Consider the following 14,225-nt stretch of genomic DNA (forward strand, 5'->3'; position numbering starts at 1 on the left):
TATTCAGGGAACCTAGAGAAGGTGGTGTTTGTTTAAAAGGTGGCTGCTTTCAATATAGGCCTAAAGTGAAGGGGTAAATCCTAGTTTGTGTTCATAATATGGCCCTCTGAGGACTTTTACGGCCCTCGGATGAATTTGAAGTGGCCCTTCGAATGAAAAAGGTTCCCCACCCCTGCCGGTTAGCGTCTACTGTTGAGACAGCAGGCAGAGCCAAATCATCAGACTTCCTCTTGGAGTCTGACCTACTGTTCAGTTTGTTTACTGGTCATGGAGTCTGTTTTTGAGCCGGTGGGAAGACCTCCTGTTCGGGTCTACTGTTGAGCGGGTGGGAAGACCCTCCTGGTGGAGTCTGTTTTTGAGCCGGTGGGAAGTCCTCCTGTTCGAGTCTTGAGCCGGTGGGAAGTCCTCCTGTTCGAGTCTTGAGCCGGTGGGAAGATCTCCTGTTCGGGTCTACTGTTGAGTGGGTGGGGAGACCTCCTGATGTAGTCTACTGCTTAGTGGGTGGGAAAACCTTGATGGATTCCTCATGAAGTCTGACCTACTCTTCAGTGAGTTTACTGTTCATGAACCGGTGGGAAGATCTACTGGTGAGAGTCTGCTATTGGGAGGGATCCATAGGAGAGGGTGGGGAGATCTGCTGTTAGAGTCTGTTGAGAGGATGGTCATGGAATCTGGCTTTGAGAGGGCGGGCAGGTCTCTTGTTAGAGTTGCTTCAGGGCGGGCAGGTGGGACAGGGGGAAGCGCACACCGTGGATCTGTGGTGAAGAATTGTATTGTATTAATTATCAATCACTTATTGTTACCAGTCCATCACTGGAGTCTGTTTTTGAGTCGGTGGGAAGACCTCCTGTTCGGGTCTACCGTTGAGTGGCTGGGAAGACCTCCTTTTAAAGTCTACTAGTTGAGCCGGTGGGAAGACCTCCTGTTAGAGTCTACTGTTGAGTGGGTGGGGAGACCTCCTGATGTAGTCTACTGCTGAGCAGGCGGGCAGACCTCCTGTTAGACCTCCTGGTGTAGTCTACTGCTGAGCAGGTGGAAAGACTTCCAGGAGCCCCTCGGTCCAGAGTGCCAGGGCCAGGTCCCGGCGGTCCGACTCGTCCTCCAGCTGCAGGCTCCGGACTGGCAGCCGATCCGCACTCTGGAGCTGCTTCAGGGCGGGCAGGTGGGACAGGGGGAAGCGCACACCGTGGATCTGTGGTGAAGAATTGTATTGTATTAATTATCAATCACTTATTGTTACCAGTCCAACACTGTTACCCGTCCTGTCTTGCACTTTATGTCAGTCAGTAAAATGTCAGTCCTGCGTATGTCTATGTCTTTTTTTCCTTGTATGTCTTGTACATATGAAGAAAGTGACAATAAAAGCTGACTTGACTTGACTTGAAGAAGATAGATAGTGTCACAGACTGTATAAAGGGGAAAAAAAGCTTGCTTCGACAACAAGGTGTTCTTGCTCCCTCTTTTCTCATTTTCGGGTCAATGGACGCTGCTTCCAGGGCAAGAACTAAGTTGTACTATAACAGTTAATAATAACAGTTGTACTTAGGGATGCACCGATACACATTTTTTCACTTCCGATCCGATCCCGATATCTAAATTTGGATATCTGCCGATACCGATACTACTCCGATCCAATACCAAAATCACATATCTGCATGGGTTTCAACTTGAGGTAGGGCCAAGCAGACTATTTGGTCAGAAAAGGGAGTCAGAGGAACAGGAAACCAATTAATAAGCAAAAAGTAACAACTAAAAAAGTAACGATCCCATCCTGAAAACTAATATGCAAGTGTTATGATTTCAAATGAACATTGCACCTGACCGAATGTCTGTATCAGGAAAATTCCGATATTTTGGGAAAATTCTGATCCTATCCGATCTTTGAAATATGTTGATATCTGAACCCGATACCGATACACCGATACAGATATCCCATCCCTAGTTGTACTGTATGTGCTTTAACTAGTTGCAGTGACACCACTGAGAGACGTCTTGGCAGAATAGTAACAAGCTGTTTTCTCTCTGCATATACTGCTATTAATATAGCAGTTGCAGGTCAAGGTGTTTTGCACAACAAAATTAAAGGATTGTAAATATTTCACACAAATAAAAACACACGTAATTGTGTCACAAGGAGTTTAAAATAAAATAGTTTAAAATAGTGTCATAAAGTAGTTTTAAAGTTTAAAAAGCCAATGTTTCGGTAGCACAGGTAAATCAAGTCAATAAATATATTGGTAAATGGACTGCATTTCATATAGAGTGTCCATCCCCATTTCTCAGAGCACTCATGGCACTTTGCAATGTATGCCACACATTGATGCATTCACACAACGGTGACAAACTGTGCCAGAGGCATAACAGACCCCTCTACCACTATGCCACCATCGCCTAAAATAAATGAATGTAGGTAATAGGTAGCAGAGGTGGAAAGAGTACTAAAATATTGTACTCAAGTACAAGTACTGTTACTCTGTTGAAAATGTACTCAAGTACGAGTAAATTTAGCAGTCAAAAAATCTACTCAAGTAAAAGTAAAAAGTAAATAATTGAAAATGTACTTTGAGTAAAAGTAAAAAGTTACTTTTTAACAATCAGCGTTTTCTGTCTCTACAAGGGTGTACAAGGGGTGCACTGGGTTAGAGGAAGAACAGCTAATGTTGATCTCCTCTGCGTTAAGTGAATCTCCATCGTCAGCCTCCATGTCAGCCATCATCGTTTGAGTGAGAGACAGGTCGCACGCCCCAACTCTTTATAAACTAGGCTAGAATTCAAGAGCTTTTCTTTTTTTTTTTTTTACTCAGTAACGCTTGTGCTGTAAAATGTACCGAAGTACATTACTCGAAAGAAAATGTACTTAAATAATAGTAAAATTACTAATTTTTAAAAGTAGTTTAAAAAGTACAAGTACACAAAAAAGCTACTCAATTACAGTAACGCGAGTAAAGTAATTAGTTACTTTCCACCTCTGATAGGTAGTTGCTCTCTTCACCAACAAAAAAACCTAAATAAATAGTCTGTTACCTCATGGCCTTCACAATCTTTACAGTCATCTTCACAGTCATCTTCACAGTCGCCGCCTTGCTGCTCCCCCATCATGTGCCTCTCCCTGCTGTTGCGTAGGGAGTGCACCACAAACACCTCCATCTCTGTGGCCTCATCCTGTCATAACATGACATGCCATTACATTACAGTACATTACATTACATTACATTACATTACATTACATTACATTACATTACATTACAGTACGTTACATTACATTACAATGCAATAACAGTAGCTGACACTTTCATCTCACTAACAGTTATATACAGTAGGTACAGGTTACCGTCCCTGGAACAATGTGGGGTTAAGATGGCTTTTTCAAAGACACTGGAAAGCCATTATATCTACTTGTTAGGGCAGAATGTCACCCTCTGATCCCCACACCAGCTGCCTAACAATTAGGCCATGGCTGTACATAGGTACCAGGAAGGTGGTTTAGTCACCAACCCAAAGTTAACTAAGTTTATACGGCATAGTTTATTCTTAGTTCATACTGTTATTATACATAGTTTGTAAAGTTAAGTTATACAGCTTACCATGGGTATATTACATTGCATTACATTACATTGCACTTAGCTGACGCTTTCATTGTATTCAAAGCGACTTACAACTATTATTTTTCAGGGTATTGGTTACAGTCCCTGGAGCAATGTGGGGTTCGGTGCCTTGCTCAAGGGCACTTATGCCATGGCTGGAGATGTAGCGAGAGGTCAGGGAGGATTCGAACCTGCAAATCCAAGATTGGAAGACCAACTCTCTAACCACTAGGCCACAGCTGCCCACATATTAAACTACAGGGGTCTCTAATTTGTAGATTCGGCCATTGGTAACACCTGACATTCCTTGAAACCAATGAACATTTGCACACTTGTAAATGGCAGTTGCTTTGGAGGTGACCCACAGTCTAAAACTAAATTAACACATGTACTCCAGCAGCACAATAACCATTCCAGCAAGCAGGCAGGTTGCAGACAAAATAAAGCTTAAAATACTATTCTGAAAGACGATATGGCCAAGTGAAATAAACATTTACGTACGTTCATGTACGCTCCTTCCAAATCTACTATTATATTTAAACATCTCTGTTACAACAACTAAGCAAAGTTTAAAAAAAAACCCTCAACACATGTCCTGATGACTGCTGGTAAAACGGCGCCTGGTCAACTAACTCCTTCTTTGCATCTGCACTTGTTGTTCTGTATATTTCCACTTTGTATCTGCTATGTTGACAATGATTACGTCCTCATTTGTTAGTCGCTTTAGTCATAAAGCATCTGCCAAATGCAATGTAATGTAATTTAATGGTCTTAAGTCATACTTACTGTCCTCTCCTGACTGGGCTGCACAGTAATGAGCACATGGTCCTTGAACCTCATGCACACGTCGTGGGTTATGTTCGGTATCTGCTCAGGGTCTATAAACAACAGGGGGGGGAGCAATTTCACACATTGGCCCCAGCACTAAGAGAGCACCACATAATATTTGCATCTGGATGTTCATTTCATATTGTTGCTCAATGCATTTTATTGTGAGCCGCTTTGCGTAAAAGTGTACGGTATTAAACAATAAAAAAGGAAGACAAAATCCTTGACCCAGGCACTTCAGTTGATTTAAAAAGTCCAAAACAATCTGCTAGTGCTAGGATCCTCAAAAACAGCGGGTGCTTTTGGAGGGCGCAATGTTCAACAAAAAAGGAGGGAAAAAAATCCTTGATCCAGACACTTCAGTTGATTTAAAAAGTCCAAAACAGTCTGATTGTTTTTGGACTTTTTAAAGCAGCTGAAGTGCCTGGAGGACCAAGGATTTTTCCCTTTGTGTTGAACATTGCTCCCTCCAAGAACACCAGCTGTTTTTGAAGGAATACTAGCAGTGCTCCACCTACTCTTCTGCATGTACTTAACGTAATGTTGACCTGGCATGATGAAGGCGGTGTCGAGCTTGTAAGGAGGGAGTCTGTTGACCACAAAGTCTCTCTTCATGTCTGCAGAGTGCAGCTCCTGGTCACCGCTCTCGATCTTATCCGCCAGCGAACGCAGGATCGTAGAGAGCCGGGATGACACCTCTGGAGCCACCCCTGTAGCCTGTGACATGCACGAACACACGCATGCACGCACACACACGATAAAACGTTGGATTTGCATGTTAGTTTTTTGTCAAATATTTTAAATCATTAAAACACAATAGAGTCCAGATAGATACAGTGTGGTATGCACACATACTTCCTCTTCTCTCTTATACAGTGTAACATAGTGTTAGTATAATATGCACAGAACAGAAGGCCAACTTACAGAGAGTATTTGTCTGGGCATTCCAGCTCGCAGCCCGACGTCATTCTTCAGCGAGTCAAACATGACACTTGGAAAAATATCCAGCAGATAGTCTGCCCATGACCTGCAAAACATACAACAAGTCAGTAAATTGAAAACAAAAACACATTAATTTACCACATTATTGTGTGTGTGTGTGTGTGTGTGTGTGTGTTTGTGTGTGTGTGTGTGTGTGTGTGTGTGTGTGTGTGTGTGTGTGTGTGTGTGTGTGTGTTTGTGTGTTTGTGTGTGTGTGTGTGTGTGTCTGCCCGTAACTCACATGTTCTGGTATGTGCTGAGAGTGATGTGTGTAGAGTGCTCCACGTCTGCAGGAGTATCTGCTTGGTGTATGGTACCTCTGGGAAAGTACAACAGGTCTCCTGCCTGCACACACATCATTACAGTTAATCATATACGATAATTCACGTTTATTGTGAAGATCTTAACCTTCTTTTAAAAATAGTACGTTAGATGAAATTAAAATATTGACAATACTACAAACCCCAACTCCGATGAAGTTGGGACGTTTGGTAAACAGTGAATAAAATCAAAATGCTATCATTTTCAAAACATTCAATCTATTCATTAGATGGAGAATAGTGAAAAGACAACATATTAAGTGTTAAAACCGAGAAAAAATATTGTTTTGGGGGACATATGTACCCATTTCTAATTTGATAAATCCAACACGTCTCAAAAGAGTTGGGACGGGGATCAGTGAAATTTAGTAAACATCCAAATAAGATAAAACAACAAAGAAGTACATTTCAAAATGAATTGTACTGACGGACAATATAGGTGTCCAGGTATAAGATCATCACAGAGAGGCTGAGTCACTCAGAATTAAAGATGCAAAGGGAATAATTACCATAGTTATTACATACATTTTTGAATTCCCTTTGATTTACCACGATTGAGTGTATATAAGACATATTTTTGTTAATAAAATCATTGTATAGGTTCATGACATCATGAAATATATATTGGCTGTAGTCTCACTCTAATTCCTGGAGTGCTAGAGCTATTGAAAATTGACCATATTAAGAATGCTGAATGCATGAAAATGACACAGGGGTTTAACATTCTCCTAAGCACCTGAGCTCACTTGAAATAGACCCAGAAGACATGGGAAACTGTCCTTTGCTTACAGAAGTCAGCAGAAGTTGTAGAAGTCCATTCTTTTTGACAATAATAGAGCATTGCACATCCTGTGCTACAGTGAAAATGGACCATCCAACTTGTGTTAGTGCTAGCTTCAAAAGTCAGCCTCCATGATGGCATGCGGATGCAGTAGTGCATTGGTTAAGATGTTCTCACTCATCTGTAGAGTTAAATACAGTGCTGAATGGTATAAATGGGTTTTAAACAGCATGAAAAGCCACTCATGCATTATATTTTGAAGGGAGATCTTCGATTACTGCCACATAGTAAGGTCAAATTGCATTCTCTACTATGTTTTAACAGTTTGGCTCCATCATAAGGACCAGCATGTGATAAAATGGTGGGTTTTTGGTCAAGACCTGTCACACTGTAAGCACTACAGAAAGGAAAACATTGCAAAACATGACAAGGAATACACCCACCATGAAATCATGTCCAAGATAGGAATTAACACTGTTTTTTATATAAAATCATCTCATCGGTTAATGTATTTAACTGTTAAGTGTTGTCTTTTGTTTTGTTTTTAGTCTTCCTCGACATTTGCTGCCATTTATTGTCCCCGTCCCAACTCTTTTGAGACGTGTTGGATTTCTCAAATTAGAAATGAGTACATATGTCCCCCAAAACAATATTTTTTCTCGGTTTTAACACTTAATATGTTGTCTTTTCACTATTCTCCATCTAATGAATAGATTGAGTGTTTTGAAAATGATAGCATTTTGATTTTATTCACTGTTTACCAAACGTCCCAACTTCATCGGAGTTGGGGTTAGTATAATTTAAGAATGGCATCTGTCTTGTAAGGCTGGGCTTTGAGATCTTGAACATGACGTAATTTCAGTTATTGATGTCCAACATAACAAAGGACAAGGTTGGCACCTTCAAGTCAATGTTCTGCTAAAAGCCATGGAGACGATCATGATAGTATAAGTAGTATAAAAGTTATTCATAACATCTCTGTGCAGACGTTGTACCTTGAGGATGATGTCATGTGTTGGGCTGCCGATGCGGTCCTCTGGCTCCAGGCTGTACTCGCGGGCCAGGGGGACAGTGGGGCTGTAGAGGCGCCAATGCTTCTGGCCCTCCAGCTGCAGGATAAACACCTGGGAGACACAACAGGACCAAGTATTCAGCTTGGAGCAGGCTTCACACTTAAATACTTAAACTGTGAGGGTGCTGGCCCAAATGTTCAATTCATTTTTTTTTATTTTATTTTTTTCCCAGAAAACAGGCTACACCTTGCATGTCTTGTGTTTTTATTGCACAAACACATTTCAGCATGTGCCTTCTTCAGTGTGAAGAAAAAGAAGACACAACAGGGCCCCAGTCAGATCTCGTGCACATCCAACTTCTCTTTGCAGGGTGCAGGGTCAAAACGCAATGTTCATGGAGGGTAGGGTAAGGAAAGAACCACACACCACTGAGCTCCCTTTTAATCTTTTAATTTAATTCAGACAGGTCTGAGGAAGGGCCGTGGAGAGGGAGCTTGCCGGTGTGCGGTTCTTTCTTTACACAAGACACGACAGGGCTGCCATGGCTTCATGGTTAGGGAGGTGGTTTTAGGATCGTAAGGTTGTAGGTTCAAATCTTGTACCAGTAGGAGAGTTGCCTCCTACACCTTCATCCCTGGCTAAAGAGTCTTCCGTCAAGACATGTCACCCCACATTACCCCAGGGACTGAAACTACAAGTAATACCATGTAATCACTTTGGATTAAAGTGTCATCTACAGGAAGTGTACGGTCATGTCATGTCATGATTCATTCAGTGGCAGTAGGCCTACTGAAACATGCAAGTTTTTCTGAACCCAGGTACCAGGTGTTTTTTGGGTACTCAATTTGAAAACCGTACAGGATTTTGGGGACTGGGGGTGAGGGGCATGACACAGAACAATATGCATATTGTGTGATCCAGCAGCAACTGCACTGTATATGTATTTAGTACACAAAGTAAACACGTGTAAATACATCAGTGTATCATACCTCAACATCATCATAGTGTGGAGGCAGCCCCTGAGATGCTTTGGGCGTGATGTAGACGTTGGATCCGACCAGGCCCCCGAAGAAACTCTCAAGACGCTCCTGAATACGCCAGAGCTCATCCTGGACAAATGATCAGCATCATCATCACTATCATCATCACACAAACACACACACACACACACACACGCACACACAAACACACACAGATGAGACGCAGAACAGGCAAATCCACAAGTCATGCGGTTAAGTAACCATCCCCAGAGAATATCACAGAAAGGATGGAAAATATCACCTTGAATCTTTGAGGCTGATGAAACTGTATGGTGGCCTTCCTCTGGTCAAAATCTTTTCTCAGGTTGTTGTAGCTGACACGTCCATCCTTGTTCATCACTTTCTTCTTGCCGTTGACACACCGGCAGACGTTGAGATCTCTGCCATACTCCAGCTCCTGACCGCACAGTTCCTTCAGGTCTGACAGCTGGAAGAGGGACTGGTAGTAGTTGACCAGTTCCTGGTCGGACCTCTGCAGGAACAAGGGTTTCTTCTCCCAGTAGTCTCGGAAGAACTCTTCCACGCCAATGGGAGAAATAAGGCTGGTAAATAAACTCAATGGTGTGTCGAAATTCAGTGGAGAGGGAATGGGAGAGGAGCTGGCCACCTTTCTGTGTTTGGCAGAGGCCCCATTTTCACATTCAGTACGGGGTGGTGAAGATGTCCTTTTCCGTGGCATATCTAAGGAGGACATACCGTTTACAGACAATGTTACTGACAGTGTAATGTAATGTAATGTAATGCCTGTGAAATATTATAAATATTAAACTAAGCTAATTACATGTTATGTATGCAGTACAGTTCATATAGTAGTAGGCTATGCATAATTTAAAAAAACCACACGAACGCCATGACATAGCCGATAACATCCACAAAGATAAACTGATGGGCCTACCCTCACATTGCCTTAATATGTCTAAATATAGGCCACACTGGTAAAATGATCAGACAGTAAACACACATGGCTGTCTGCTTTGGATTGATGGGTCCTCGTCCTGACTCCTTGAAAAGAAGCTTACTTGACTCTGGTAATTGGAATGCAATATGTTGTCAAACGGACAGAATGACATCACACTTGACCATCCACTTACTTACTTATGACAACTTCACAGAAAGCCTTTAAACCGTTGAAAATGAAAACCCAGCCAGACTGCTAGGCACCACGAACAGGCAGCGTGTTGGTTGACAGATGAAATTGTACAGCAGAAAACAACGTCCGTACGGAAACATTTCGTATGATTGGTTCCGGGGACTTAACCCGTCCGCTGCACACACACGCAGGCAAACACAGAGCCCTTCTGAAAACCTAGGACAGTTTCCTTCCAAGTGTATCAGCCTAATTACTCACACCCAGTGATTGGATACTCTTTATTAGTCACACCCAGTGATTGAATGTTCTGTAGAGTTCACTAAAGAGTATCCAATCACTGGGCGTGAATAATTAGACTGATACACTTGGAAGGACACTGTCCTAGGTATTGAGAAAGTCCCACAGCGAACGCACGCGCATTTGTTTAGGGCAACATTTTTATTCTTCTATGAGAACAAAACCAAACGGAATAATTTATTTTTTGTGAATTTCTAGCCTACTCGACAACAACCTACGTGTTTTCTATATAGCATTATTTAGGCCTACACCTGAGGCAGTAGGACAACCAAATAGGCATAGGCCAACATAGGCCTACCTTTGCACTAAAAGCAGCACTTGTGCTAGTTGCCTATTATCAACCTTGAAATCAAATCATGTAGTTTACAATAAATCAATACATCAAAAACAATGCAAAATTGAACGGATCATTGCCTTGTAACGTGAATTCAATTAGGTTTATTATATTTTCACCTGCCATGCCTTGTGCTTTTATTTTTACTTTAGGCCTATTTCATTTCATTTTACTTTTTAAGAAATCTTACTTTTCCGTAAAGCACATTGAACTGCATTTATGTATGAAATGTGCTATACAAATTGCCTAAAATTAAATTGAATTCCCTATAGGTAGGCCTAGCCTACTAGGCCAATGATTTAAATTTGAATAGCCTTACAGTGTCTCTTCACATTTCACTAGTGAACGTTCAACCATGGCAATTGCTTATAAGGTGTGCAGGTGTAACTCTGTCAGGAAAAAAGCGTCGTGGGTGAGTGTATTGGGTGGGTGTCTTTCACTGAGATTGGAAATGGGGTCATTGGTTTCCATGCCCTCCCCACCAATAACGGCTGACACTGTTTAATTCAAGCCGCAGTATATTCTATGTCTAGTTCTCATGTCACAGTGATGTTTCTCTTAGCTTAACATAATGATCTTTTAGCAATGATTTCAGGCAACGCAAGTTTATTTAAGCTGTATGTATACAACACTTTTCATGCATTTTACATAAACAAAGAAACAAAACAGGAAATGAGAGAAATAGATTAAAAAATACATGGCACACATTGCCATTGGCCTCGTTTACATGAAACATTTAACTCAGAATTAGACCAAACTCAATTTAAATCAGAATAAAACTTAATTCTGCTTTGAAAAATGAAATAAACACTTCACAATTCAGAATTAAATGAAAATGCAACATAAACTTGACGAAACTATTTATTTCTGAATTATCAATATGAAATTAAAAACATCATGTAAACCTGGCCATTGTAAAGGACCAATCATAGGCCTAAATTACCATAAAGAGTCATGTCACAAGACATACACTGGGGATCAATATCACAACATCATATCAGCCTTTATTATAATAGTATAATAATAGATACCGGTAATAATAAAATACCCAATACGTGATGGGATTTCATTTGCATTTGGATGTACAGTATTGAAACAGTGAGCCTGACTACTTGTAGAGACACATTTCCTTCAAGACAATGTGATGTCTTTTTTGGGTCTTGTTTGCTCAGATTTCCAGTTCAGCAATACATCTTCATGATAAACGGTGGTGGTGTATATGGAGTCATCCTCTTTTCTCTGCTTACCTGCACACAAGAATATGATGGTATAATAGGAGTAAAACAGCTGATAGAAATATATATTGAAAGTGCTCATGCTCCTATATCATAAAAGAACATGTGAAAAACACAGATGCAAGCATGAAAGAAATACAGATTGAGGCCACTTCCTGACAAGGTCTTGTATGAAGCACAACCGATATTTCAACAAGCACTTAAAAGTGGAAAGGTGTAAATAGGCTAAGGAGACTTTGTTATTTGTAACACCATGTTGGACTTTAAGATTCAAAGTGCAAACTGAGGACAGTTGTGTGAAATATTTTGAAAAGTCAATAAAAGCTATTTAAAAAAAATGGTGAGGGGTCTTACATTTGTAGGCGATGATTGCAATGATAATAATAGTGAAGGTGGCTCCAGCAATAACACAAATACGACCTGTGGCTGTCAACCCATTGTCATTACCTAAAAGAGAAACAGGAGTTATTGTGACACAAACCTCACATTCAGTCTCATTTAGGTTCAATAAGCAATTACATTAATCAAAGGGCAATCAAGACCCTTCTTTCATACTGTAGTGTGCACGATAGAGGCATCCTCATGTATGATTCAATGCAACACATTTGCACAGATGCATGTCCTTCGTTAGCACTCATTCAGTATACAATACTGCCTCACAGGTGTTCTATGCTTATGCAAATTACACACAATATTTTACCTGTCTGTACAGGGCCTGGTTGTCCATGAATAGTCCAGCTGGATGAAGAGTTTCCTGATGGAAGTGAAACACTGCAGGTGATGCTGTCCCCATCTTCCCACTCAGATCCACAGAGACTCAAGGAGCTGTTGACACTGGTAGAGCTGCTGAGGACTTCCACTTGATCAAATCTGTTGTTTCTCCTCCAGAACCAGCTGAAGATAACTTGACCTTGGTTGATGTCATCCAGGATACACAACAGCTGTACACAGCCAGAGCTGCTTGTATTTACCTGCTCTATGTCAACACCTGGAACAGTAAAAAGTACACAAACTGTTAATAATCTGGGGAAAAAACAATGTGCAGTAGATTGACAATGAGATTTAGAGAATTGAAATATTCCAAAGATGGTCTGTATTTTACCAGAATAAGAAAACAGAAGCATTAAAATAGAACACATTCAATAGATCAAAATAAGCTAAATAAAAGTAATGTACCGTCTTTGCGAAGTTCCATTGTTAAGGTATTAAAATACTCATTTGGAGGTGGTATAAGTCTCACTACAATGCAGTCGTAGAATCCCGAGTGACTTCTTTCAAAAGATGTAATATTCAGACCCTTCAATGAGGGTATGAAGGATGGTGCACATTTAACAGCATTTATCTTGCTTCGGTCAATGACATATGTACATGTTAGATGTCCATCTTTAAACCACTCCACATACATTTGGGCAGTTATTTCATATTGAAAGTCATAATCCTGAAATATGGGTTCACATGGCAGGTGGACTGGACCTCCTCTGACAGCATTGATGATTTCAGAGTCTGCAAAACAAACTTTCCGTCATTGCTTTTGTCTGTGCCAAGAGTATATGTTTTAAATCAAATATCAAAAATATAACACCATATACAAAAGTATAATGCTTATACATCACAGATCACACACACATTCAAATCGGCACATTTCTACAGGCCAAACTTTTTTTTAGCTTTTGGTTACAAAGAAATGGCAGCCTCATTTACAACATTAGCAACAACTGCTGCTAAAATACATAGACTATGGGATATAGAAGTCCATGTTTAAACCACATCACATGGATTCTGGCAGGTTTTTCATACAGAAAGACAGGCTCACAAGCATAAGCATAATAGGCTACAACATTAAAAGGTGGCATACTGGTAGGCCTATGCAAAAGAAAAAAAAACGTGATTACAAAGTGATAAACAGATGAAATCAATCTTACTTGTTAAGCTGAAACAGATGGATAAAATCCACAGAGGAGTCATAGTAGGAGCTCCAGCTGCTCTGATGAGTATCCTACACTTTAATAATCTGTACATTCAGTTCAGGGTCATCATCTCTTCTTCCTCATTCAGGAGGGTAGTGCCTAGAGCTTAGCCTGGTTCTCATGCAGAGCCTCGAGCATTTCGCCCAACCATCTGCGAGAAAACAAGGTTACCTTCAACTGGGTTTCCTGCTGTTGAGGTTGCAGCGTCTCACAGTATTTTTTTAGGTTAGGTTTTGCATGTCAATGACATGTTGTGTATATTATATTCATATAGGTGGATATATGCCAAACAAAGGCTATTCGAGGCCTTCTACTGTTACATAATAGATACGTTAGGCCTACATGATGTGATATGAGAATTAAGTGAATATGCAGAGCAAAATTCAACAGATCATTGACCTGTAACGTGAATTGCCCTATACTATTATTCAGATTTGAATAGCCTACATGTGGGGGTGCTGTGGCGCAGCGCGCTAAGCCCCCCACATTTGGGCTTGAATGTCCACCCACGGGGACCCCGGTTCGAGTCCGGCCGGGGTTATTTCCCGATTCTCCCCTGTCTCCCTGTCCCACTCACTTCCTGTCACCATCTTCGACTGTCCTGTCAAATAAAGGCATAAAAGCCCCTAAAAATATATTTTAAAAAAAAGTATAGCCTACATGTCTCGTCACATTTCACTATAGTGAACGTTCAACCAGGGCAGCTCCTTATAAGGTATGTAGGTGTAACTCTGTCTGGAAAAAACACTATGAGT

General features: G+C 40.9%; 1 protein-coding gene across 2 annotated transcripts; it reads right to left on the reverse strand.

Annotated features, from left to right (window-relative positions):
• Window positions 1–9,739, reverse strand: riox2 (ribosomal oxygenase 2). Of its 2 annotated transcripts, none has more exons than XM_063202931.1 (10): window positions 9,643–9,739; window positions 8,789–9,228; window positions 8,497–8,616; window positions 7,490–7,618; window positions 5,635–5,738; window positions 5,337–5,439; window positions 4,961–5,129; window positions 4,371–4,462; window positions 3,025–3,162; window positions 1–1,192 (listed from the first exon to the last, which is right to left on the reverse strand). In XM_063202931.1, exons 2-10 carry the CDS (start codon window positions 9,224–9,226, stop codon window positions 1,019–1,021), a joined length of 1,467 nt encoding a protein of 488 aa, XP_063059001.1. In that variant the 5' UTR covers window positions 9,227–9,228; window positions 9,643–9,739; the 3' UTR covers window positions 1–1,018. The 2 variants fall into 2 exon arrangements, with proteins under 2 accessions (XP_063059001.1, XP_063059002.1); XM_063202932.1 differs by having other exon boundaries at window positions 9,639–9,739.
• Between the last annotated feature and the right edge of the window lie 4,486 nt (window positions 9,740–14,225).

This window comes from Engraulis encrasicolus, chromosome 7 (assembly GCF_034702125.1).
Source record: "Engraulis encrasicolus isolate BLACKSEA-1 chromosome 7, IST_EnEncr_1.0, whole genome shotgun sequence".
In the NCBI taxonomy this organism is placed as follows: domain Eukaryota; kingdom Metazoa; phylum Chordata; class Actinopteri; order Clupeiformes; family Engraulidae; genus Engraulis; species Engraulis encrasicolus.

Coding starts and splice junctions, on each gene's coding strand:
- riox2 (XM_063202931.1), bottom strand. CDS start 9,226: ATGCCACGGAAAAGGACATCTTCACCACCCCGTACTGAATGTGAAAAT. Junction 5,739..7,489: donor CACATGACATCATCCTCAAG/GTACAACGTCTG, acceptor ATGTGTGTGCAG/GCAGGAGACCTGTTGTACTT. Junction 3,163..4,370: donor AGCCCAGTCAGGAGAGGACA/GTAAGTATGACT, acceptor ATGTTATGACAG/GATGAGGCCACAGAGATGGA.